General features: G+C 43.1%; 3 protein-coding genes across 6 annotated transcripts; all 3 read right to left on the reverse strand.

Moving 5' to 3' along the window:
- Positions 1 to 444: 444 nt before the first annotated feature.
- Positions 445 to 2,341, reverse strand: LOC118400408 (guanine nucleotide exchange factor MSS4-like). Of its 2 annotated transcripts, XM_052473671.1 has the most exons (3): positions 1,862 to 2,341; positions 1,463 to 1,545; positions 445 to 567 (listed from the first exon to the last, which is right to left on the reverse strand). In XM_052473671.1, the coding sequence occupies exons 1-3, from the start codon at positions 2,012 to 2,014 to the stop codon at positions 495 to 497; spliced, it is 309 nt and encodes a 102-aa protein (XP_052329631.1). In that variant the 5' UTR covers positions 2,015 to 2,341; the 3' UTR covers positions 445 to 494. The 2 variants fall into 2 exon arrangements, with proteins under 2 accessions (XP_052329631.1, XP_035653147.2); XM_035797254.2 differs by having other exon boundaries at positions 445 to 1,545; positions 1,862 to 2,331.
- A 3,030-nt stretch (positions 2,342 to 5,371) lies between these two features.
- LOC118400409 (adiponectin receptor protein 1-like) lies at positions 5,372 to 12,784 on the reverse strand. 3 transcript variants are annotated; one of them, XM_035797257.2, is made up of 9 exons: positions 12,630 to 12,776; positions 11,934 to 12,007; positions 11,617 to 11,839; positions 10,952 to 11,059; positions 10,438 to 10,609; positions 8,105 to 8,291; positions 7,762 to 7,949; positions 7,320 to 7,513; positions 5,372 to 6,766 (listed from the first exon to the last, which is right to left on the reverse strand). In XM_035797257.2, the coding sequence occupies exons 3-9, from the start codon at positions 11,758 to 11,760 to the stop codon at positions 6,638 to 6,640; spliced, it is 1,122 nt and encodes a 373-aa protein (XP_035653150.1). In that variant the 5' UTR covers positions 11,761 to 11,839; positions 11,934 to 12,007; positions 12,630 to 12,776; the 3' UTR covers positions 5,372 to 6,637. The 3 variants fall into 3 exon arrangements, with proteins under 3 accessions (XP_035653150.1, XP_035653151.1, XP_035653152.2); XM_035797258.2 differs by lacking the exon at positions 11,934 to 12,007 and having other exon boundaries at positions 12,630 to 12,784; XM_035797259.2 differs by lacking the exons at positions 11,617 to 11,839; positions 11,934 to 12,007; positions 12,630 to 12,776 and adding an exon at positions 11,469 to 11,587.
- Positions 12,785 to 13,351: 567 nt separating this feature from the next.
- On the reverse strand, positions 13,352 to 22,136 carry LOC118400410 (NADH-cytochrome b5 reductase 3-like). Its single transcript, XM_035797260.2, has 9 exons — positions 21,971 to 22,136; positions 18,006 to 18,152; positions 17,731 to 17,803; positions 17,186 to 17,292; positions 16,821 to 16,950; positions 15,358 to 15,441; positions 15,146 to 15,231; positions 14,864 to 14,963; positions 13,352 to 14,395 (listed from the first exon to the last, which is right to left on the reverse strand). Exons 1-9 carry the CDS (start codon positions 21,983 to 21,985, stop codon positions 14,223 to 14,225), a joined length of 915 nt encoding a protein of 304 aa, XP_035653153.1. The 5' UTR covers positions 21,986 to 22,136; the 3' UTR covers positions 13,352 to 14,222.
- Between the last annotated feature and the right edge of the window lie 173 nt (positions 22,137 to 22,309).

Here is a 22,309-nt window from a genome sequence, read left to right on the forward strand (position 1 = left end):
ACAAAAAAACGAATACATGTACCAAACAATATATTGATTCTTATTTATTCATCCTACAGTACACAAAAGTATAGGCTACATTTGAGTTATGCATTCTAGTGGAAGTGAAACAGATGAGCGCATTCATACTAAAGCCTCGTGGTGACCGGGACTTGTTTTTTTTAAATGGACTCGATGGGCTCGATGATTGGGTGTAGTTCCTTGGATTCTGGTGTGAGGGAGGGTGCACAGAGAGGGGCCACCGACTTTACAAGTGATATGTAAAAATGACAAACCAAAGCCAATAGAGAATGTGTGTAAATTAGATAAAATTACATGTCCCGAACCAATTAAAGTATTCCATCAGCTAAAAGGGGTCTTGAAATTGACTTTCAATTTCCCATGCAGTCAAGTCAATGAGGGTGAACTCCATTCTAGAACTAGAATTTACAAACAGGTCAAAAATCACAGGGCTACATTTTATTTTACAGAGTTAATAACCGTTTGAAAGAGAATCAAAATGATGAGTCCATGATGAGCATGGACTGTGGAGATCTCATGGGGTCCTCTGGAGTTTGATGGCAATAGCTGAGGGCCAACATAGAGCAGCAGTCAAAGCCAATGTGGTATATCAACAGACAGAACACTGTCACTTGAAGTGTATCAGCAACAAATGCATACAGCACACTCAACAAATACAACCACTCCCATTATTCAGAATGTGAAGGGTGTGCTATGCTGATAAGCACACTAATCATTCAAACATTAGAAGTACAAATGGGCCACATTTGTAGAATCAGAGATAGTCTGATAATATTTCAAGTAAAATCAAGTAAGCCTATACAAGTAATACAATTCCAAAGGCTGTAGGGTTAACCTCAGACCAAAGCATAACACCTGAATATGGGTTAGTTACAGTATTAGATTGAATAACAGTTTTATAGTCTGATAAGACATTTGTTCAGAGAACCACATCAATACCATTGTTGATCAGTAATAAACAAAGGAATTGAAGAACACTTGGCTTTGAAGAACTAAGGAGTCATCCAGCACCAGCCAGAGGGAAAGTGAAGGCCGGAAAGAATTAAAGGACAAGAGATACCAATGCTTGTTGCCCATGCGCAGTGGGTGACTGTCCTATCGCCTCTGACCACAGAACATTTGCCGCCATTTTCTGTTGACTTCTCTACATGTTGAATAGGCACTGTCCGTCGACACCCAACAAGTAATCTACTGCGCACGGCTGACGTTCGTGTTGGTCTGTCTTGTCCTTCAGTTCCAAATGTGTACACTCTCAGGTTCTTACAATGGGCCACACTAGGCATGATTGACTCTTTCCAATGCAACATAGAAACTATTTTTGTCATCCAGGCAGTGCCAGCCTATGGGTCCAATCTCACAGTCTGCACAAATGAGGTACTTGATTCTCCCCACATCCTTTGTGAAGCCCACATTCTCAAAAGTGTACATGTCGTCGACTAACCAGTGGGTAGTCAGTGTGTCCCCATCCACGGATCCCTCTGATTGGGTGATAGTGGTCTTCTTGCGCATTGAGGGCAGGAACAGCTGGTGGATATTGGGGAGGAAATAGAAGGCCAGATTCATCATGACAATGACCACAAATATGAATAGATATACAGAAGTGATTTTCCACTCCCTGACATTGTTTAGTCACATCATGGCATAGCAAATTGCACATTGTATGCTAAATATACATTTTGAGCTGTAGTTTGGGTGGTGGTTAGACAGTGCACTGACTTGAAATAAAACAACTGATGAATGCCCATTCGGATAGGAAAATAGATCTATTGTGAATAATATAACTCGTAATTTAAAGGGTCATTTGTCTTTAGGGGTTACTACTGTCTCAGGTAAACCTTACCTCCTTCTCCGTAAACACCGCCATCCCTGGGCAGAGGACCTTCGATCCACAACGTTGGCACAAAACTGACTTGATATTCTTTCCAACCCCCGACACCAGCGTAGACTGGTCGACGCATCCTTCAGTGGGAGAGCACTGTTCTTGGTTGTCCATGTTGAACGCAATTTATGTGACTATACTACACTTATAAAGCGAATGCTAAGGTGGTTAGCTATAGTCAAACCACTGCTCTATATATTTCTTTCAACTAATGTAACCAAGCTAGCTAAATTAACGTGAATTTTGAGGCGTCAACTCACCTCTGCTGTATAAGCTGCTCAGAAAGAGTATACCTAAACTATTACCAAGCGGCTAGTGCAAGTAATGTAACTAGTAAAAGCACACGGCCATATCAACATTTTGTCCAAAAAAACGACCAAACAAGCGTTGCTGGAGTGTGCACCCGCTGAAACTTCCGTTCAGAGTCCACATCGCTCAATTATATCGTTCCTTCTTCATATATGATGATTGATTGGTTTGATTTTAAAATAACTGCTGCTAGGTTGTTCTTTATCTACAATTAAACAAATAATGTAATTTCATCTATATTTTTGGGAAATAGTTAGTCTACTATATCGCATATGTTTAAAACCAAACCATTTTTACATTTGGATAAGATCAAAATAGACATACACTTGTGATAAAATCGGATTAATCTGAGTGATAACTATATCCACCCAGTTGACCAATTCGTCAGAGTAAGGTCAACAATATAGAAGGTGCCATCATGTGACTGATACCACACACATTATTCATAGTGAAAGGGCACCATAGAAGGGAAAGGGGATACGAGTCAGTTTCACAACTGAATGCATTCAACCGAAATATCTACCGCATTTACACGCTCACCTCTCTGAATCAGAGGTGCTGGTGCTGCCTTAATCGACATGGGGCAGTTGTCGTTGGGGGTTTACTGCCTTGCTCAAGGACAGAACAGCAGATGTTTCCACCTTGCCGGCTCGGGGATTCGAACCAGGGACCTTTCAGTTACTTAACCGCTAAGCTACCTGCAATGACATCCAATTGAACCATATTTTTGAATTATCATACATAGACTGTACCTCTCTGGAAGTTCTAAGATACTGTATTTATAATCAGTGGAAGTCATTGCAAACAACCAGTCTCCCAATCTCTGGTACCTTCAGGTAGAATTATAGAACTCCCAAGGTGTGTGGTCTCAAGAGACATAGTTTGTATTGGGTAAAGAGAATGTTCCAAATTTTGTGACCATGCACGCAGCTAGCTACATAACTAGCCCAGGCGAATAGCCCCCTGCATGAAAGTAACAATTACATTCCATAACATTTAGAATGAGTGATTAACTGCTACGCAACACCCCATATAAAATATGATTTGTAAAGCTGGGGCTATAGACAAAATGTGGCATAAATATGGTCAAATATGGAATTAACTACATTGAAGTAGCATTGGTAACTCTAAAACACACAGTGACTGAGCTAAAGGGTAGAGCTGCCTCTTTCAAGGAGCGGGACTCTAACCCAGAAGCTTATAAGAAATCCCGCTATGCCCTCCGACAAACCATCAAACAGGACAAGCATCAATACAGGACTAAGATTAATCGTACTACACCGGCTCCGACGCTTGTTGGATGTGGCAGGACTTGCAAACTTTTACAGACCAGAAAGGGAAGCGCAGCCACGAGCTGCCCAGTGACACGAGCCTACCAGACGAGCTAAATTACATCTATGCTCGCTTCGAGGCAGGCAACACTGAAGCGTGCATGAGAGCATCAGCTGTTCCGGACGACTGTGTGATCACCCTCTCCGTAGCCGATGTGAATAAGACCTTTAAACAGGTCAACATTCACAAGGCCGCAGGGCCAGACGGATTACCAGGACGTGTGCTGCGAGCATGCGTTGACCAACTGGCAAGTGTCTTCACTGACATTTTCAACCTGTCCCTGACTGAGTCTGTAATACCAACCCGTTTCAAACAGACCACCATAGCCCCTGTGCCCAAGAACACTAAGGTAACCTGCCTAAATGACTACCGACCCGTAGCACTCATGTCTATAGCCATGAAGTGCTTTGAAAGGCTCGTCATGGCTCACATCAAAACCATTATCCCAGAAACCCCAGACCCACTCCAATTTGCATACAGCCCCTACAGATGATGCAGTCTCTATTGCACTCAACACTGCCCTTTCCCACCTGGACAAAAGGAACACCTTTGTGAGAATGCTATTCATTGACTACAGCTTAGCATTCAACACCATAGTGCCCTCAAAGCTCATCACTAAGCTAAAGACCCTGGCACTAAACACCTCCCTCTGCAACTGGATCCTAGACTTCCTGATGGGCCGCCCCCAGGTGGTAAGGGTAGGTAACAACATCCGCCACGCTGATCCTCAGCACGGGGGCCCCTCAAGGGTGAGTGCTCAGTCACCTCCTGTACTCCCTGTTCACTCATGATTGCATGGCCAGGCATGACTCCAAAACCATCATTAAGTTGGCTGACGACAGACACAACAGTGGTAGGCCTGATCACCAACAACGATGAGACAGCCTTATATGGAGGTCAGAGACCTGGCTGTGTAGTGCCAGGACAACATCACCCTCAACATGATCAAGACAAAGGAGATGATTGTGGACTGCAGGAAAAGGAGTACCAAGCATTACCACATTTTCGACAGGGCTGTAGTGGTTCAGGTTGAGAGCTTCAAGTTCCTTGGTGTCCACATCACCAACGAACTATCATGGTCCAAACATACCAAGACAGTCATGAAGAGGGCACGACAAAGCCTATTCCTCCTCAGGAGACTGAAAGGATTTGCCATGGGTCCTCAGATCCTCAAAAAGTTCTACAGCTGCACCATAGAGCATCCTGACTGGTTGCATCACTGCCTGGTATGGCAACTGCTCGGCCTCCGAAAACAAGGCACTACAGAGGGTAGTGCATACGGCCCAGTACATCACTGGGGCCAAGCTTCCCGCCACCTTAGTCAAACTGTTCTCTCCGCTATCGCACGGCAAGCGGTACCGGAGCACCAAGTCTAGGTCCAAGAGGCTTCTAAACAGCCTCTACCCCCAAGCCATAAGACTCCTGAACAGGTAATCAAATGGCTACAGACTATTTGCATTGCCCCCCCCCTCCGCCCCCCTTTAAATGCTGCTACTCTTATCTATGCATAGTCACTTTAACTCTACCTGCATGTACATATTACGTCAACTTATCTGTACACATTGACTCTGTACCGTTACCCCTGTATATAGCCTCGCTACTGTTATTTTAAATTATTTGTTATATCTATTTTTTACTGAACACTTATTTTTCTTAAAACCGCATTGTTGGTTAAGGACTTGTAAGTAAGCATTTCACTGTAAGGTTGTATTTGGCTCATGTCACAAATAAAATTTGATTTGACAACGACAAACCATGTTCATGTGTGTGAAATGTAAAGTCTGATGAAGTGTCATATCACTATATGGGACAGAAAATGCATGACTTGGGTTAGTTTCCCATTTTAACATTAATAAATATTTATTATGTGTTTACATTTCAGGGAAATGTATGATCCATCAACTTGTCTACACAGGACACAACACAAAGTCAAGAATACACAGATTGTTTAGTCTTTGTAATAAAGCCACAGAAAGTCAGCTTTAAAAAAAAAAATCTTAAATAAACAGCAGTTTGAGAAAACTATTGGATTTTCATTGGGTATAAGGACAAGAAAACAAAAAAAGTTTGTTATCATTATATCTGGAGATCCTAATGAAGTTCACTTGACTGCAATATTGGCCCATCTATTTAAAAACTATTTCCATTGGCCTAAGGCACAGGAATACTAAAATATTATTCCTATTTCCTACTCACTACATGGTGGACCCCATGCAGTGACAAAGTTTAATGGTAATAACATATTGTTAAGGTGCAATAATTTGACCTTTAGAGTTCTGAAATATATCCTTAAAATTAAACAAATCTCAAGCTGAGAAGGGAAAGAGTTGACCTATTCCCAGATTTGCCCATTGTGCGTTTCCCGGTTAGCTTCATACCAGCTATCAATCATACAAGATCCTGTTCGATTGAAAAGGGACATGAGGGGTAAGGGTACCAAGCAGAGTGTCTTTTAGGTAAGTCATTCAATTGTTTGACTTTAAGTTCCATAACCCATACCTCGATTGGAGTTGATTGTATGTCAACTAAATTTAAATCAACAAAATACTCTTAATCAATTGTTGGAATTGCCCACTGTTTTAAATGATGACTTTTACATTTTAAAAAATGAATTTAATTTCGATTAATTCCTTATAATTACAGAATAATAATGGAACGAACTGACCCCAACCCGGACCCTTTCTATCACATAAGCCTCCTACAGCTTGATTTGGGAAGCTCTGGAGGGCAACGCCTCTCAGAGGTTCCCATCCTTGAAGGAAACATGTAATCAATCTGGTCAAAATCCCCTGTTGTTCTTCATGAGCTAAAGTGGAGCCTAGAGCTCCCTTTTGATTAAAAAAAAAAAAAAAAAAGTGCTGCTGTATCACCGGGATGCCCCTCTATATAGTTCACTGGCTAAAGCTACTTTATATGGGGAAAAAGTAGCACAAGCAGAAAAACACACCACAAGAAAACAAAAAATGACATGAGCAAATCGGGTGGGTGGGGGAGGGCGGAGAAAAGGAGCTACAGAGGACCATTGCGTGTTCCAGCAGCACTTTATAGGGACGGGGAACGACCAGGAAATGGATGAGGCGGCCACAGATGGGCCTCTCAGAGAAGGGTGTCGTCAGTGCACCCTCCCTCCAGGCCGTAGCGGAACTCCTGCAGGTTGGAGACGCCGTAGAAGTGGATAAAGGCTGCCGCCACCACCAGGACGTGGAAGATCTGGTGGGAGTGGAACTGAGGAGAGAGGGAGGTCAGAGGCTGCTTACCATATGGCACCCTATACTCTACTTAGTGCACTATTCCCATATGGCTCTGGTCAAAAGTAGTGCACTAAATAGGGAATGTATGTCCAACGGTTCCTCTGGTTAGAGCATGGTGTTTGCAACACAAGTTCTAGCAGTTTGATTACTACATGGGCCACATATTCCTACAGTAAAGTTCAGTACTATATAGGGAATAACCAGAGTCCTCTGTGGTGTACTATATAGGAAATAACCACAGTGCAGAACATGTGTGACTCACATCGCATTAAATGACGATAACATTGTAATAATCATATAAATGAGGATATGGGGTTAGTTCAGGAGCTAGCTACAAGCCTGCGTCTACATCCCAAATGGCAGCCTATATCCTATATAGTGCACCACTTGACCAGAGCCCTATTTAGTATTTTCTTATGATCCCCAATTAGCCGCACTCTTTCTTGGGTCCCCCTATGGGCCCTGGCAAAAAGTATCGCAGTATAAATGGAATAGGGATACATTTTTTGCCTCTGTTACACACTTACCCAGATGTCACATTTGCCAGGGAAGTAGCGTTCGGGGATCCTGGCGGCGTACAGTCCGGCGCCAGTGATGTACATGGCGCCCATCAGGTAGAACCAGCCCATCTGTCCCACAGTGGTGGCCTTGACGAAGCCCTCCTCGATAGTGAAGTGCACTGTGGGGACGATGCCACTCAGTCCCAGGCCCATGAACACTCCTGTGAGAGACATGGAGGGGAAAGGTTGGTTGGTAGAAGCAGGAGCAGCTGGATCAATCATAGTATAGGATACAATAAGATGGTCAAACTTATACCAGCTATTCACACACATGTAGAAGAAAAATGCATTTCCTGATGATTTTCTCATGTTTTTAGCTGTTGTATTAACACATTTACATATATGTCATTGCTCTGTATCCATGTCACAGTACACTCTCTAACAGGCTGGTTAATATGTGGTGCAGCACCTGCTCGTGTGGGCCGATGTGCGGGCGTGGAGAAGCGTTCCCACTGGGCCACTATGATGGCGGCAATGCCCAGCACACAGACAATGGTGAGGTAGATGAGGCGTGGCTGTGGGGAACAATAGAATGAGTAGTAGAGCCAGGGCACAAATGAACCCATGATCAGCAGGGCGATACCCGAGTAGTCAAGTCTGAGGGAAAACAAAAACACTGAGGTTAGAAGAGGAGCATCTATTTAAATTACACTTTAAAGTATAAAAAACTGAACTGAAACGTCACATTTCTTTTCAGAAATACAGGAGAGCTAATCAAGATGAGCAGGAGGGAGGGGGGCATGCGGCCTTACTTGGAGAAGGTCCGGGACACTTTCTCAGAGTGGCAGTAGACGGTGTGAAAGAGCCAGGAGAAGCTGAGGCAGAGCACAGCACCCAGAAAAAACATCCCAAACACCACTTTCTCCTGCAGCGGGGCCATGAAGTACATATTGGGCCGCAGAATGGTGTACGTGCCCAGACCAATAAACAGGATCAGCCCTGGGGGTTGGAGAGGTGAGGGCATCATTTGTGAACTAGTAATCATACAGGGCATATCATGACAAATGAATATTAGCATATAGGAAGGGGTCTCTATGGGGCACACTGTATAAACACAATGGGGGACACAATCGGGAGCATTGTAAATGGAAATGTGTTGTGTGGTCCTTCTGTAGCTCAGTTGGTAGAGCATGGCGCTTGTAACGCCAGGGTAGTGGGTTCGATTCCCGGGACCACCCATACGTAGAATGTATGCACACATGACTGTAAGTCGCTTTGGATAAAAGCGTCTGCTAAATGGCATATATTATTATATTATATTATTGTGTAAAAGAGGCACACTTCTTTGCTATGTAGTATAGACATGTAAACTGCACAATACATACAGTTGAAGTCAGAAGTTTACATACACTTAAGTCGGAGTCATTAAAACTAATTTTTCAAAAACTCCAAATTTCTTGTTAACAAACTATAGTTTTGGCAAGTCGGTTAGGACATCTACACATTTTTACAACAATTGTTTACAGACAGATATAACTTATAGTTCACTGTATTACAATTCCAGTGGGTCAGAAGTTCACATACACTAAGTTGATTGTGCCTTTAAATAGTTTGGAAAATTCCAGAAATAGAAGCTTCTGATAGGCTAATTGACATCATTTGAGTCAATTGGAGGTGTACCTGTGAATGTATTTCAAGGCATACCTTCAAACTCAGTGCCTCTGCTTGACATCATGGGAAAATCAAAAGAAATCAGCCAAAACCTCAGAAAAAAAACTCTAGACCTCCGCAAGTTTGGTTCATCCTTGGGATCAATTTCCAAATGCCTGAAGGTACCACGTTCATCTGCACAAACAATAGTACGCAAGTAAAAACACCATGGGACCACGCAGCCGTCATACCGCTCAGGAAGGAGACGTGTTCTGTCTCCTAGAGATGAACGTACTTTGGTGCAAAAAGTGCAAATAAATCCCAGAACAACAGCAAAGTACCTTGTGAAGATGCTGGAGGAAACAGGTACAAAAGTATCTATATCCACAGTAAAACGAGTTCTATATTGACATAACCTGAAAGGCAGCTCAGCAAGGAAGACACCACTGCTCCAAAACCGCCATAAAAAAGCCAGACTACGGTTTGAAACTGCACATGGGGACAAAAATTGTACTTTTTGGAGAAATGTTCTCTGGTCTGATGAAACAAAAATAGGACTGTTTGGTCATAATGACCATCGTTATGTTTGGATGAAAAAGGGGGAGGCTTGCAAACTGAAGAACACCATCCCAACCGTGAAGCACAGGGGTGGCAGCATCATGTTGTGGGGGTGCTTTGCTGCAGGAGGGTCTGGTGCACTTCACAAAATAGATGGCATCATGAAGAAAGGAAAATTATGTGGATATATTGAAGCAACATCTCAAGACAACAGTCAGAAAGTTAAAGCTTGGTCACAAATGGGTCTTCCAAATGGACAATGACCCCAAGCATACTTCCAAAGTTTTGGCAAAATGTCTTAAGGACAATAAAGTCAAGGTATTGGAGTGGCCATAACAAAGCCCTCACCTCAATCCTATAGAACATTTGTGGGCTGAACTGAAAAGGTGTGTGCAAGCAAGGAGGCCAATAAACCTGACTCAGTTACACCAGCTCTGCCTGGAGGAATGGGCCAAAATTCACTCAACTTATTGTGGGAAGCTTGTGGAAGGCTACCCGAAACGTTTGACCCAAGTTAAACAATTTAAAAGGCAATGCTACCAACTACTAATTGAGTGCATGTAAACTTCTGACCCACTGGGAATGTGATGAAAGAAATAAAAGCTGAAATAAATCATTATTTCTACTATTATTCTGACAATTCACATTCTTAAAATACAGTGGTGATCCTAACTGACCTATGACAGGGACTTTTTACGAGGATTAAATGTCAGGAATTGTGAAAAACTGAGTTTAAATGTACTAAGCTAAGGTGTATGTAAACCTCCCGACTTCAACTGTACATTGCTTAATGGCAGCATGCTGAACTTAGGACCCACTGAATGTGCCCTAGTTGTGGGGAACGTGGACTTGTGCTTCACTGTAACTTTATAGGCAATGGTGTGATGTTCAACATGTGAGGATTCAGTCTCCTCAGATATCTCACACACTCACTCACCCAGAAGGTGGGTCCAGATGTTGCCTGTTTCTGTGTGGATCCTGAAGATGCTTCCAAAGCATGCGCGGAAGGAGGGCATGGGGGGACGGTGTCCATGCAGGAGGTAGTCGTTGTCCTTCAGCCACTCCGGCAGGACATGAAATGGGATGACCCTCCAGCTACCCTTCCACACCTTAAAACACAAGGGTTTAAGGCTACCATGAATGTCCTGTTCATCTCCGCACTCTTATTCTCTCTGTGTATGAAGTTAGACAGAGCAGCCATGGGGGCTGTTCCAGAAAGCAGGATCAATGAGTTAGCCAGCTAACTGTCCCAGAAATTCTGAAATAACGTCATCTTTTCGAGAAATATAGACTTGAAATGGGCATGGTATAATTGACTCGACAACCAACAACTCATATTCAAGTTTAGCTTTCTAAATGAATCAGAAAATCAAGAGATACTTTAGCTGCTTATCAAACTTAGCTGGCTAACTTATTGATCCTGCCATCTGGAACAGCCCAATGATGCCTACTTTGTGCACAAACTCCTCCATCTTCTCCATTGCGTGGTGAGCCTGGAGGGGCAGCGTCAGGACCTCTTCCACCTCTTCATCATCCTCATCAGGCAGAACTGAGGCCTCCTGCAGAGAGAGAAGGTGATTTAGTTAGGCAAGTATAGCATATGCCTTTTTGCAGTGCAGGATAAAAGTGAAAACATGGGAACGAATCCCAGTTGGTTTGGTCTACATTTCCCTGACCATTACTTAGGTGCGACCCCACCCAAGCTTAGCTCTATTGCCCAATGACCACTTAGATTGGTTTTGTCTTCAACTGGGGCATATTCACGAGGGTGCAACGCTATAGAACATTTAGATAGAAACTTATTTTGTAGAACAACCAGTTTGTTTGGATGTAGAATAGGCCAATGGGGAGATCTGCAACGTTCTGAACTTTCACCTCTCTGAATACACCCCATGGTTCACTAGACACCTGAATCTTCCAAATGTTGATTTGGAAGATTCTGCGCCCACTTTAGAAAATACCTAATACCTGTGGTAATCGAGGAGTTGAGTCAGGTGGCATTCCAAATGGCACCCTATATAGTGCGTTACTTTTGACTAGGGCGCTGATCAAAATTTGAGCACTGTGTAGGGAATAGGGTGCCATAGGGGACATAACCTGTCTCCCCCGCTCTCACTTCTGACATCATGCCTTTCCCCGCTGTCTGCCGTCCTGTCTCCTCCAGCAGGGGTCCCAGCTCCATCAGCTCCACATCCGGGACCCGGCAGTCCTCTGAGATCCGACAGTCTGCATCACTCGCAGACCCGTTTCGGCCTGACATAGGGAGACTGCCTGATGACCTGTCCTCTGCCTGTGTGTACTACTAAAGCCTGGCACTCAAGTCCGCAGTTGGCCCAGCGCTGAAGAGTCAAGAAATCATAATGACAAATAAATGCTTTAGTTAATTTAGTTTTTCACTGAAATAACTTTATTCCAAATTGTAACTAACTTCACCTGTGACAATTGGACCTGATGTGGACTTTGGTAGGTCTATATTTCCCACCGACAGATGGTCCTTGCACTCAGCACTGAAGTAAAAATTGCAGCTTCCAGTATTACTTTGACATAACGTTACATTTTTACACCATCAACAAAGTCTTAAAATACCATGTCGTGAAAATATTCACTCGTTAAATGAGTATTTGGCAACAGTTATGACGAATAAGCTACTCGGCTAACATGGCAGGAAGACCAAAATTGCTCTTGCGAGACGGCCGGAAAATGTAGTTAGCTAACGGTAACGTTAGCTGGCAGCTAACAAACAAAACTGGGAAAGACTGTCAGCTGGTTGGCTACCTTAGAACAAAGAAATCATACAATAGCATCCGAATAAACATGGAACTGGAATAGCAAGACAACGACTTCAATAATACGATTTGGCTGACATGATTCCTGACGTACACCAGCAAATTATAGCTAGCTAGAGCCCCAAAGTAACGTACGCTAACCGCAGATGCTAGCATTACTAATGCCATTAGCTAGCATGAAAGGCTAGCTAGTTAGCTTTCGCATACACGAAGAAAACTGGTCACGTCTGGCTGTATCGAACCAATGCCAAACACACTGACACAGTTGCAAATACAGTGCTACAATATTGTTCATTGTTGTAGCGTGTTAACTTTTGCATTTTCATTCAGCGGACGTAGCTACCTGATACTCCAGACGTCAAAGGAAATGTGATCCCTTCCCGATTCTCACAAAAACAAGCCGAACCCCCGAACGAACAGTCAACGCAGCACGGTTAACGAAAATGACAAGTCAATGCCAAGCAGAGTTCCAACTGGTTCTCATAAACGTAACAGCGTCTCCATCTAGTGGTTAAAATTACAAATATAAAATGTTTTAGACGTAACACCAAAATACTGTCTGTATATGTAGCCATTATATCAAATCAACATAGATTTGTGGTACATCGTTTTATTCCCAGGTCATGCACGTGCTTCTCCTATAAATTATTGAGTGGAATCACATTACCTCCATAATGGTGCCTGCATGAACCCCCAAACTTAACAGTAGTGGATGTACAGTATGTGAAAAGTTGGCTTCAGCACTGAGCTGTCGAAACCACATTATAGCAGCACAAGAAAGGCTCAATTTAAAAAAAGATACCCTCATCCATCTCTTTACTTGTGGATAGAGATACTCCTACATGTAAACCAACTGCCATCGGCAACTCCAATCCTCAATAATCCCTGTCAAAGGGGAACTGTACTGTAGTAGGCTGTGGAATTAGATAACATTTTTTCCAACTACCACCCAGCATTTGGACCACACTACATTGTCTGCAACAAGCACAGATTACTCCTTGTCGTGACAGCATTCAACTGTTGCAATCAGAGCCACGTTGTTCCTGCAAACTGAATGTCCAAATATTTTAACCTCCGCAATACTTTATTTTACAACAAGGGATAATAGCTAAGGAACAGTCCAGTCAATACATAAAGAGAACAGGATTATGAGTGGAGACAATTTGAAGTAGTGGCAGAAATGTCTTTTCTCTTCATAAACACAATCCATTTTTTCAAAGACTGTAGTGCATTGCAGATTAAACTCTGAAATTATATATAAAACAAAAGAACCTTGAATAATTATGCTCACACAAATACAATAAGAAATGCAGTCAGATCCCATACCCACATCAAAAAGCCCCACGTGTGCCAAAATACAGTATAACACATCTCTACAGAAACTGTAATACTTAAGTGCATATAATTTGTTGTGTGCGCATTTAAAGCAAAGCTGCCTGGGCAGCCTCCTTATATTCAGCACTGCATCCCTGGGCATAATTCAGTTCAGTATGCAGCTTTAAGTTATATTCGCTCTGTCCTGTTTTTAGGACTGCTCAAGGCTAAGAACATCAATAATAAATCAAAGCTTTAAAACCTCACCTAAAAATACAATTGTAGATATCAGCAGGAGATGGAGGCTAATAATACAAAGGTAGGACTTTGGTTCCAAGTGAGCATTTAATGCTCAACCTGTCTGCACTTACCATATGGGGCTTTTGGCAGTAGATTGATGCAGTGCTTTAAGCAGACTGAAAATGGTGCACATACTTATTTTGGGTGCCAGTACTATATAAATTTAGGTGCTGGAACTCTGAAAAATTTTAGCCAATAATCTATAAGAGATGCCGGTACTCAAGCAGTAGTTCCAGCCCAATCAAGCACTGAATTGATGTCATTGTGGCATTGAGAAGGCCCATGCTGGGGGTGGCTGGGAGGATAGTTCCTAGGCTGGTGACTAGTAGGCGAAGCGCTGACTCTGCCAGTAGCCCAACTTATCCAGGTTGGGGTTGCAAGCAAACTGGATCATGGGGGGTGGACCGCACATGAGCACCAAGGTGTCCTCACTGGGGGTGGGCAGGTGCTCCTGGATCATATCCACATTGATGAAGCCCTCACTGTACTCCCAGCCTGAGTGACACAAATTGATCATAATTCAGTCTTTCATGAGGTCGTAAACAAGTACCAATATGCTTAATGATTCTGCCATAAAACACAACACAAATTGCAAAAATATTTAGCTTCTTATGTTTATATAGATTGTGTATAAGCTTGTCTCCCATAGTTAACTTCTCTTTGGTGCCAGACTGGGTTCAAACACCTTCTGCATGCATGTGTTATTTACTGCTATAGGGATTTCATTATTATATTTTCACTCTTTATGTGACGTGTGCAATGCAGAGAAGACCGGAAGAATAATTATCATTGAATTATTGTAATATTTGTTTACATTTCAATTAATTCCATTTGGTATAGGTTGCCAATTTGACATGAAAATTTAAAATGAACACAATTAAAATATGTACACATTTTGTTCAGACTTCTGAACTCTTGATGTCAACACTTGAGCAATGCAAGCAAAAGCCGTAAGGCACATACCCTCGGGTGCCCTGTCCACTGTAAACCACAGCTTGAAGCGGTCTGGGTGTCTGGCCTGGACCTCCTCCAGCTCATCCCTCAGCAGGATATCCTTCTCAGTCTGCCATGAACACACCACACACAGACAGTTCAGTGTTAACTCTAAACCTAAGCAAACCTATGAACTACATCCACAGTGAAGCTAGTAGATTTACAGTATCTGTTCTTTATTTATATAAATTACCCTATTGATATTAAAAGCCTCTTTTAGGAGAGAGGCCAGTGTGAGCAGCGGCCACACACCTGGTTGGCATACAGCAGGCTGCAGGTGGTCCTGTCACTGGGGTTCTTCATGATAGCACGCACCAGCTGTAGCATAGGGGTGATGCCTACAAATAGGGAAGGGAGTTCAGCACTAGGAACTAAAAGCACTCTCTACATTTACCCATGGGCTATAACAAGACAACATTTAAGTGTTTTGGTTCAGAGTGCAGGGTTGCGAATGGAAAGTTCACCTGTTCCTCCAGCTATCAGACCCACAGTATGGGCAACTTTTATCTCCGCAGGAGACTTCTTGTCTGTCTGAACTGCAAACTGCCCTGTTGAATGGAATGGGAGAAAGCAATGAGACAAATTATGCCAAACCAATCCAGAGATTATTTTCATTTTCCAGTGTGCTTTGGGAGCAAATGAACAGTTATCTGGTCCCAAATTGAAGACAGGATGATGGACACATCCAACAACTGTTGAGGAACATTCTATCAAATAATAATGTGCGCATTAGTAAACATTTTAAGTGACAACACAGTAAAAGTATATTCTTTCGGCAGTGCTTTTCTGGAACCTTTGGGGAATGAAAGTTGCGAAATGCGATCCAGCAAGCCAGGAAATTGCTCAGAGATATTGTACATTTACTGTTGACATATTCAGTAGACTTAAGGTTGACTATAAGTGTGTGCACACAATCAGTCTCAGCCAGCCACACCCAAGTACACAAAGCTAAAATCCCCATTCCATTAGACTGTGTGCGAATCCCAAATGGCACCAGATTCTCTAAAGAGAATGGGCCATGGTAAAAAAGAACGCACTAATATTAAGGCTGGAAATTGCCAGGGGCCTCACAAATGTAGGTGTCAATAAGATATGTATTCACGCCTCCCGAGTGGCGTAGTGGTCTAAGGCACTGCATCGCTAGCTGTGCCACTAGAGATTCTAGTTCGAGTCCAGGCTGTCGCAGCCGGCCATGCACAATTGGCCCAGTGTTATCCGGGTTGGGGGAGGGTTTGGCCGGCAGGGATGTTCATGACCCATTATGCACTAGCGACTCCTGTGGCGGGCCGGGCGCAACGCACTGACACGGTCGCCAGGCGTACAGTGTTTCCTCCGACACATTGGTGCAGCTGGCTTCCGGGTTAAGCGGGCGTTGTGTCAAGAAGCAGTGCGGCATGGCTGGGTTGTGTTTCAGAGGACGCACGGCTCTCGACCTTCGCCTCTCCTGAGTTCGTACGGGAGTTGCAGTGATAGGACTGCAACTACCAATTGGATACCACAAAATTGGGGAGGAAAAAGGGGTAAAAAAAAAAAAAGAGAATATGTATTGAAATGCTCATAATTTTGTATTGCGGTTAGATACTGCAATTTTATTGCGATTTGATGTTCCAAACAACTGCAATTTTATTGCGATTTGATGTTCCAAACATATTGCTCGCTATACGTCTGCTGCAAAAAGACGAGATCATGAAAAAAATGAGTTTATCAATGAGCGAAATAAAAAGTGCCGAGTTTTGCCACAGGTACAGCCAACTAGCGCTAGCTAATGCCATTTACATTAGCACTTTAAAAAAATAAGTTTAAATTGTATTTTTGTTTAACAAATTGATACTTAGTCAAATATAGATATTATATCATCCAAAAATAACATTGCGACACATCATTAGTAAATATCAGGAGGGTGTGCCGGGCAGTGGACTGGTTGTACCATGCCCTCTGTACTCCAGCAGTCCTCCTGGTCCTCTGAAGTCCACAACATCTCCCAGGTGCAGACTCTCCAGGTACTGGGACATCTTGCCTCCATCAGGAAACTTCAGGTGCACATTACTGAAGTAGATCTGGGGAGGAATTTTCTACATTAAATATGGTTTGCAGATCAGGGTCCTTATATATCAAGCGCCTCACAGTAGCAGTGATTATTTAGGATAGGTTCTCTTTTAGATCCCAAAGAATAAGATTATCTACTAACAGGTCCAGCATGTCATCACTCCTCCTACTACGACACGCTCAATACATACGGTAGTACTAGTGTAGAGTATAATATATAAGATTGCTTTGACAAACCAAACATACCTTCACAACAAAGTCAACATATCCTTTGTCGTCGTCGCTGGACACAGGTGTGTATGGTCTGACTACCAGGCTGCCGTCAATACGGGCAGAGAGGTATACATGCTTCCCTAGAGGAAAAAAATAAGGGGATTAGAAACACAAAGACAACATTGATTGAAAATGGATTGATTTGGTGTGGCTTTATCCTCTGATTGTTCTGCTAAATGACTCATACACTAGAGGGCATTCAAGGACTGGGAAGCTAAGCGTTCTAGTTCCCATCAGTGCAATACAACGGCATCAAGTATTACATTTTGAGGGTAGTTATAATGCTGGTGAGCTAAAGGACTATTTGAGAGTTGGGCCAGTAACCAAAAGGACGCGGATTTGAATCCCCAAGACGACTAGGTGAATAACAGATAGATGTAAACTTGAGCAAGACACATAACCCTAATTGCTCCTGTAAGTCTCTCTGGTAAGAGGGTCTGCTAAATTTCTATTAAGGGCATGGCACTGTATCAAATAATAATAAATGATCAAACACTGTCACTTGACAAAAGACTTACCTACGGGCAGCCCTAGGATATGTTCTGCTGAGGGAAGACGAAAGCGAAACCTGCGAGTATCATGGCTGATCACCTATGGAAAGAGGCCAAAGACATATCAAACTATTCATACATTGGTTTTGTCAAATAGTGTGTAAATTCAATGCAAAGACATCAACTACAAACATTTGGTTAAACGTTAGATAATAATTTCCATGGAGTATATAATTGAATTAAGCACAGGCCTCTGACACACATAGCAAAGTGTCTCATTTATTTCAATAGCACACATGTACCTCTTTATCGATGAGTGTTAGCTGGTATTTCTGGGTAGGGTCAAGCAAGGTGACTGGAGGCTTTTTCTTCTTGCCTTGGTAGAGGGCTATAATTATGCCCACAGTGGACAGCATTAACACCCCAGCAGTCACAGCTACTGTCGAGTACTAAATACAAAATAGAAAGAAGATTTATTATGCCAAAACAATGTATAACATGGCTACTGTTGAAAAAATAAAACAAAAATAAGAGAAGCAGACAAACAGATATTGGACTGTTTAAACGGACAATCTGCAGTTCGTACATCAATTTTTGGACTTAAATTAATGTTATATAGATAATGATTCTTGAAGAATATCGCTTAAAAATGCCTGATGAACATAGTTCAACTGTCAAACCCCTTCAGTACCCAAAATATAATCATGTTTTACACTAATATTCATTTACATTTACAATCTGTATATTTTTTATTTCACCTTTATTTAACCAGGTAGGCTAGTTGAGAACAAGTTCTCATTTGCAACTGCGACCTGGCCAAGATAAAGCATAGCAGTGTGAACAGACAACAGAGTTACACATGGAGTAAACAATTAACAAGTCGATAACACAGTAGAAAAAAGGGGGAGTCTATACATTGTGTGCAAAAGGCATGAGGTAGGCGAATAATTACAATTTTGCAGATTAGCACTGGAGTGATAAATGATCAGATGGTCATGTACAGGTAGAGATATTAGTGTGCAAAAGAGCAGAAAAGTAAATAAAAACAGTATGGGAATGAGGTAGGTGAAAATGGGTGGGCTATTTACCAATAGACTATGTACAGCAGCAGCGATCGGTTAGTTGCTCAGATAGCTGATATTTGAAGTTGGTGAGGGAGATAAAAGTCTCCAACTTCAGCGATTTTTGCAATTCGTTCCAGTCACAGGCAGCAGAGTACTGGAACGAAAGGCGGCCAAATGAGGTGTTGGCTTTAGGGATGATCAGTGAGATACACCTGCTGGAGCGCGTGCTACCACGCGTGACCAGTGTTGCCATCGTGACCAGTGAACTGAGATAAGGCGGAGCTTTACCTAGCATGGACTTGTAGATGACCTGGAGCCAGTGGGTCTGGCAACGAACATGTAGCGAGGGCCAGCCGACTAGAGCATACAAGTCGCAGTGGTGGGTGGTATAAGGTGCTTTAGTGACAAAACGGATGGTACTGTGATAGACTGCATCCAGTTTGCTGAGTAGAATGTTGGAAGCCATCTTGTAGATGACAATCGCCGAAGTCGAGGATCGGTAGGATAGTCAGTTTTACTAGGGTAAGCTTGGCGGCGTGAGTGAAGGAGGCTTTGTTGCGGAATAGAACGCCGATTCTTGATTCGATTTTCGATTGGAGATGTTTGATATGAGTCTGGAAGGAGAGTTTGCAGTCGAGCCAGACACCTAGGTACTTATAGATGTCCACATATTCAAGGTCGGAACCATCCAGGGTGGTGATGCTAGTCGGGCATGCGGGTGCAGGCAGCGAACGGTTGAAAAGCATGCATTTGGTTTTACTAGCGTTTAAGAGCAGTTGGAGGCCACGGAAGGAGTGTTGTATGGCATTGAAGCTCGTTTGGAGGTTAGATAGCACAGTGTCCAATGACGGGCCGAAAGTATATAGAATGGTGTCGTCTGCGTAGAGGTGGATCAGGGAATCGCCCGCAGCAAGAGCAACATCATTGATATATACAGAGAAAAGAGTCGGCCCGAGAATTGAACCCTGTGGCACCCCCATAGAGACTGCCAGAGGACCGGACAGCATGCCCTCCGATTTGACACATTGAACTCTATCTGCAAAGTAATTGGTGAACCAGGCAAGGCAGTCATCCGAAAAACCGAGGCTACTGAGTCTGCCGATAAGAATATGGTGATTGACAGAGTCGAAGGCCTTGGCAGATAATTTTAGAAAGAAAGGGTCCAGATTGTCTAGCCCGGCTGATTTGTAGGGGTCCAGATTTTTCAGCTCTTTCAGAACATCAGCTGAATGGATTTGGGAGAAGGAGAAATGGGGAAGGCTTGGGCGAGTTGCTGTTGGGGGTGCAGAGCTGTTGACCGGGATAGGAGTAGCCAGGTGGAAAGCATGGCCAGCCGTAGAAAAATGCTTATTGAAATTCTCAATTATGGTGGATTTATCAGTGGTGACAGTGTTTCCCCATCTTCAGTGCAGTGGGCAGCTGGGAGGAGGTGTTCTTATTCTCCATGGACTTTAGTGTCCCAGAACTTTTTTGAGTTCGTGTTGCAGGAAGCAAATTTCTGCTTGAAAAAGCTAGCCTTGGCTTTTCTAACTGCCTGTGTATAACAGTTTCTAGCTTACCTGAACAGCTGCATATCACGGGGGCTGTTCAATGCTAATGCAGAACGCCATAGGATGTTTTTGTGTTGGTTAAGGGCAGTCAGGTCTGGGGAGAACGAAGGGCTATATCTGTTCCTGGTTCTAAATTTCTTGAATGGTGCATGTTTATTTAAGATGGTTAGGAAGGCATTTAAAAAAATATCCAGGCATCCTCTACTGACGGGATGAGATCAATATCCTTCCAGGATACCCCGGCCAGGTCGATTAGAAAAGCCTGCTCGCTGAAGTGTTTCAGGGAGTGTTTTACAGTGATAAGTGGAGGTCGTTTGACCGCTGACCCATTACGGATGCAGGCAATGAGGCAGTGATCGCTGAGATCTTGGTTGAAGACAGCAGAGGTGTATTTAGAGGGGAAGTTGGTTAGGATGATATCTATGAGGGTGCCCGTGTTTAAGGCTTTGGGGGGGTACCTGGTAGGTTCATTGATAATTTGTGTGAGATTGAGGGCATCAAGTTTAGATTGTAGGATGGCTGGGGTGTTAAGCATGTTCCAGTTTAGGTCGCCTAGCAGCACGAGCTCTGAAGATAGATGGGAGGCAATCAGTTCACATATGGTGTCCAGAGCACAGCTGGGGGCAGAGGGTGGTCTATAGCAGGTGGCAACGGTGAGAGACTTGTTTTTAGAGAGGTGGATTTTTAAAAGTAGAAGTTCAAATTGTTTGGGTACAGACCTGGATAGTAAGGACAGAACTCTGCAGGCTATCTTTGCAGTAGATTGCAACACCGCCCCCTTTGGCAGTTCTATCTTGTCTGAAAATGTTGTAATTTGGAATTAAAATTTCTGAATTTTTGGTGGACTTCCTAAACCAGGATTCAGACACAGCTAGAACATCCGGGTTGGCAGAGTGTGCTAAAGCAGTGAATAGAACAAACTTAGGGAGGAGGCTTCTAATGTTAACATGCATGAAACCAAGGCTATTACAGTTACAGAAGTCATCAAAAGAGAGCGCCTGGGGAATAGGAGTGGAGCTAGGCACTGCAGGGCCTGGATTCACCTCTACATCGCCAGAGGAACATAGGAGGAGAAGAATAAGGGTACGGCTAAAAGCAATAAGACTTGGTCGTCTAGAACGTCTGGAACAGAGTAAAAGGAGGTTTCTGGGGGCGATAAAATAGCATCAAGGTATAATGTACAGACAAAGGTATGGTAGGATGTGAATACAGTGGAGGTAAACCTAGGTATTGAGTGATGAAGAGAGATATTGTCTCTAGAAACATAATTGAAACCAGGAGATGTCATTGCATGTGTGGGTGGTGGAACTAATAAATTGGATAAGGTATAGTGAGCAGGACTAGAGGCTCTACAGTGAAATAAGCCAACAAGAGTTAGCTAACTGCACTAGGCTAGTTAGTGATCTTTTAATCAGGTCAATCGCAGAGCCAAAACCTCAAATTTTGTGCATTTAATTTGACATGATATGACCAGTTCAGGGCAGATAAATGATCTGACAGGGAGTGATAGCTGCGGTGCCTTGTTACTACTCTCCGTTTAACTTATCAAAGTAACGTTACCGCGTTAGCTGACAAGCTACTTTTCTACTACCACCACAGACAAAAGGGGAAACCAATGCAACCCTGGAAATCATTTCTACAGGATATTCTTACCAATGCGTACTTCATGGCGATTCCGAATCCTCAGCGCAAAGAACTACTTGGCTATCTAGTTAGTTTCTCATCAGAGAGGGCACAACCCCCAAAAAAGATTGTGTTGACGGGAGGGCGTATTTAGCGGTTACACCAAATGTGTACAACATCCGTTGGAGAGAAGCGGAAATGCCACCAATTTATACAGCAGCACGATTATGATACAACAATAGGGAGTATACCAGATTTGTTCTCTTCTCAAGTCAAATGATATATTATACCATGAAAGTATACTGAAAAAATATATAAACGCAATATGCAACACATTCAAAGACTTTACCGAGTTACAGCTCATATGAC

The sequence above is a fragment of the Oncorhynchus keta genome, chromosome 21, assembly GCF_023373465.1.
Source record: "Oncorhynchus keta strain PuntledgeMale-10-30-2019 chromosome 21, Oket_V2, whole genome shotgun sequence".
Classification (NCBI taxonomy): Eukaryota; Metazoa; Chordata; class Actinopteri; order Salmoniformes; family Salmonidae; genus Oncorhynchus; species Oncorhynchus keta.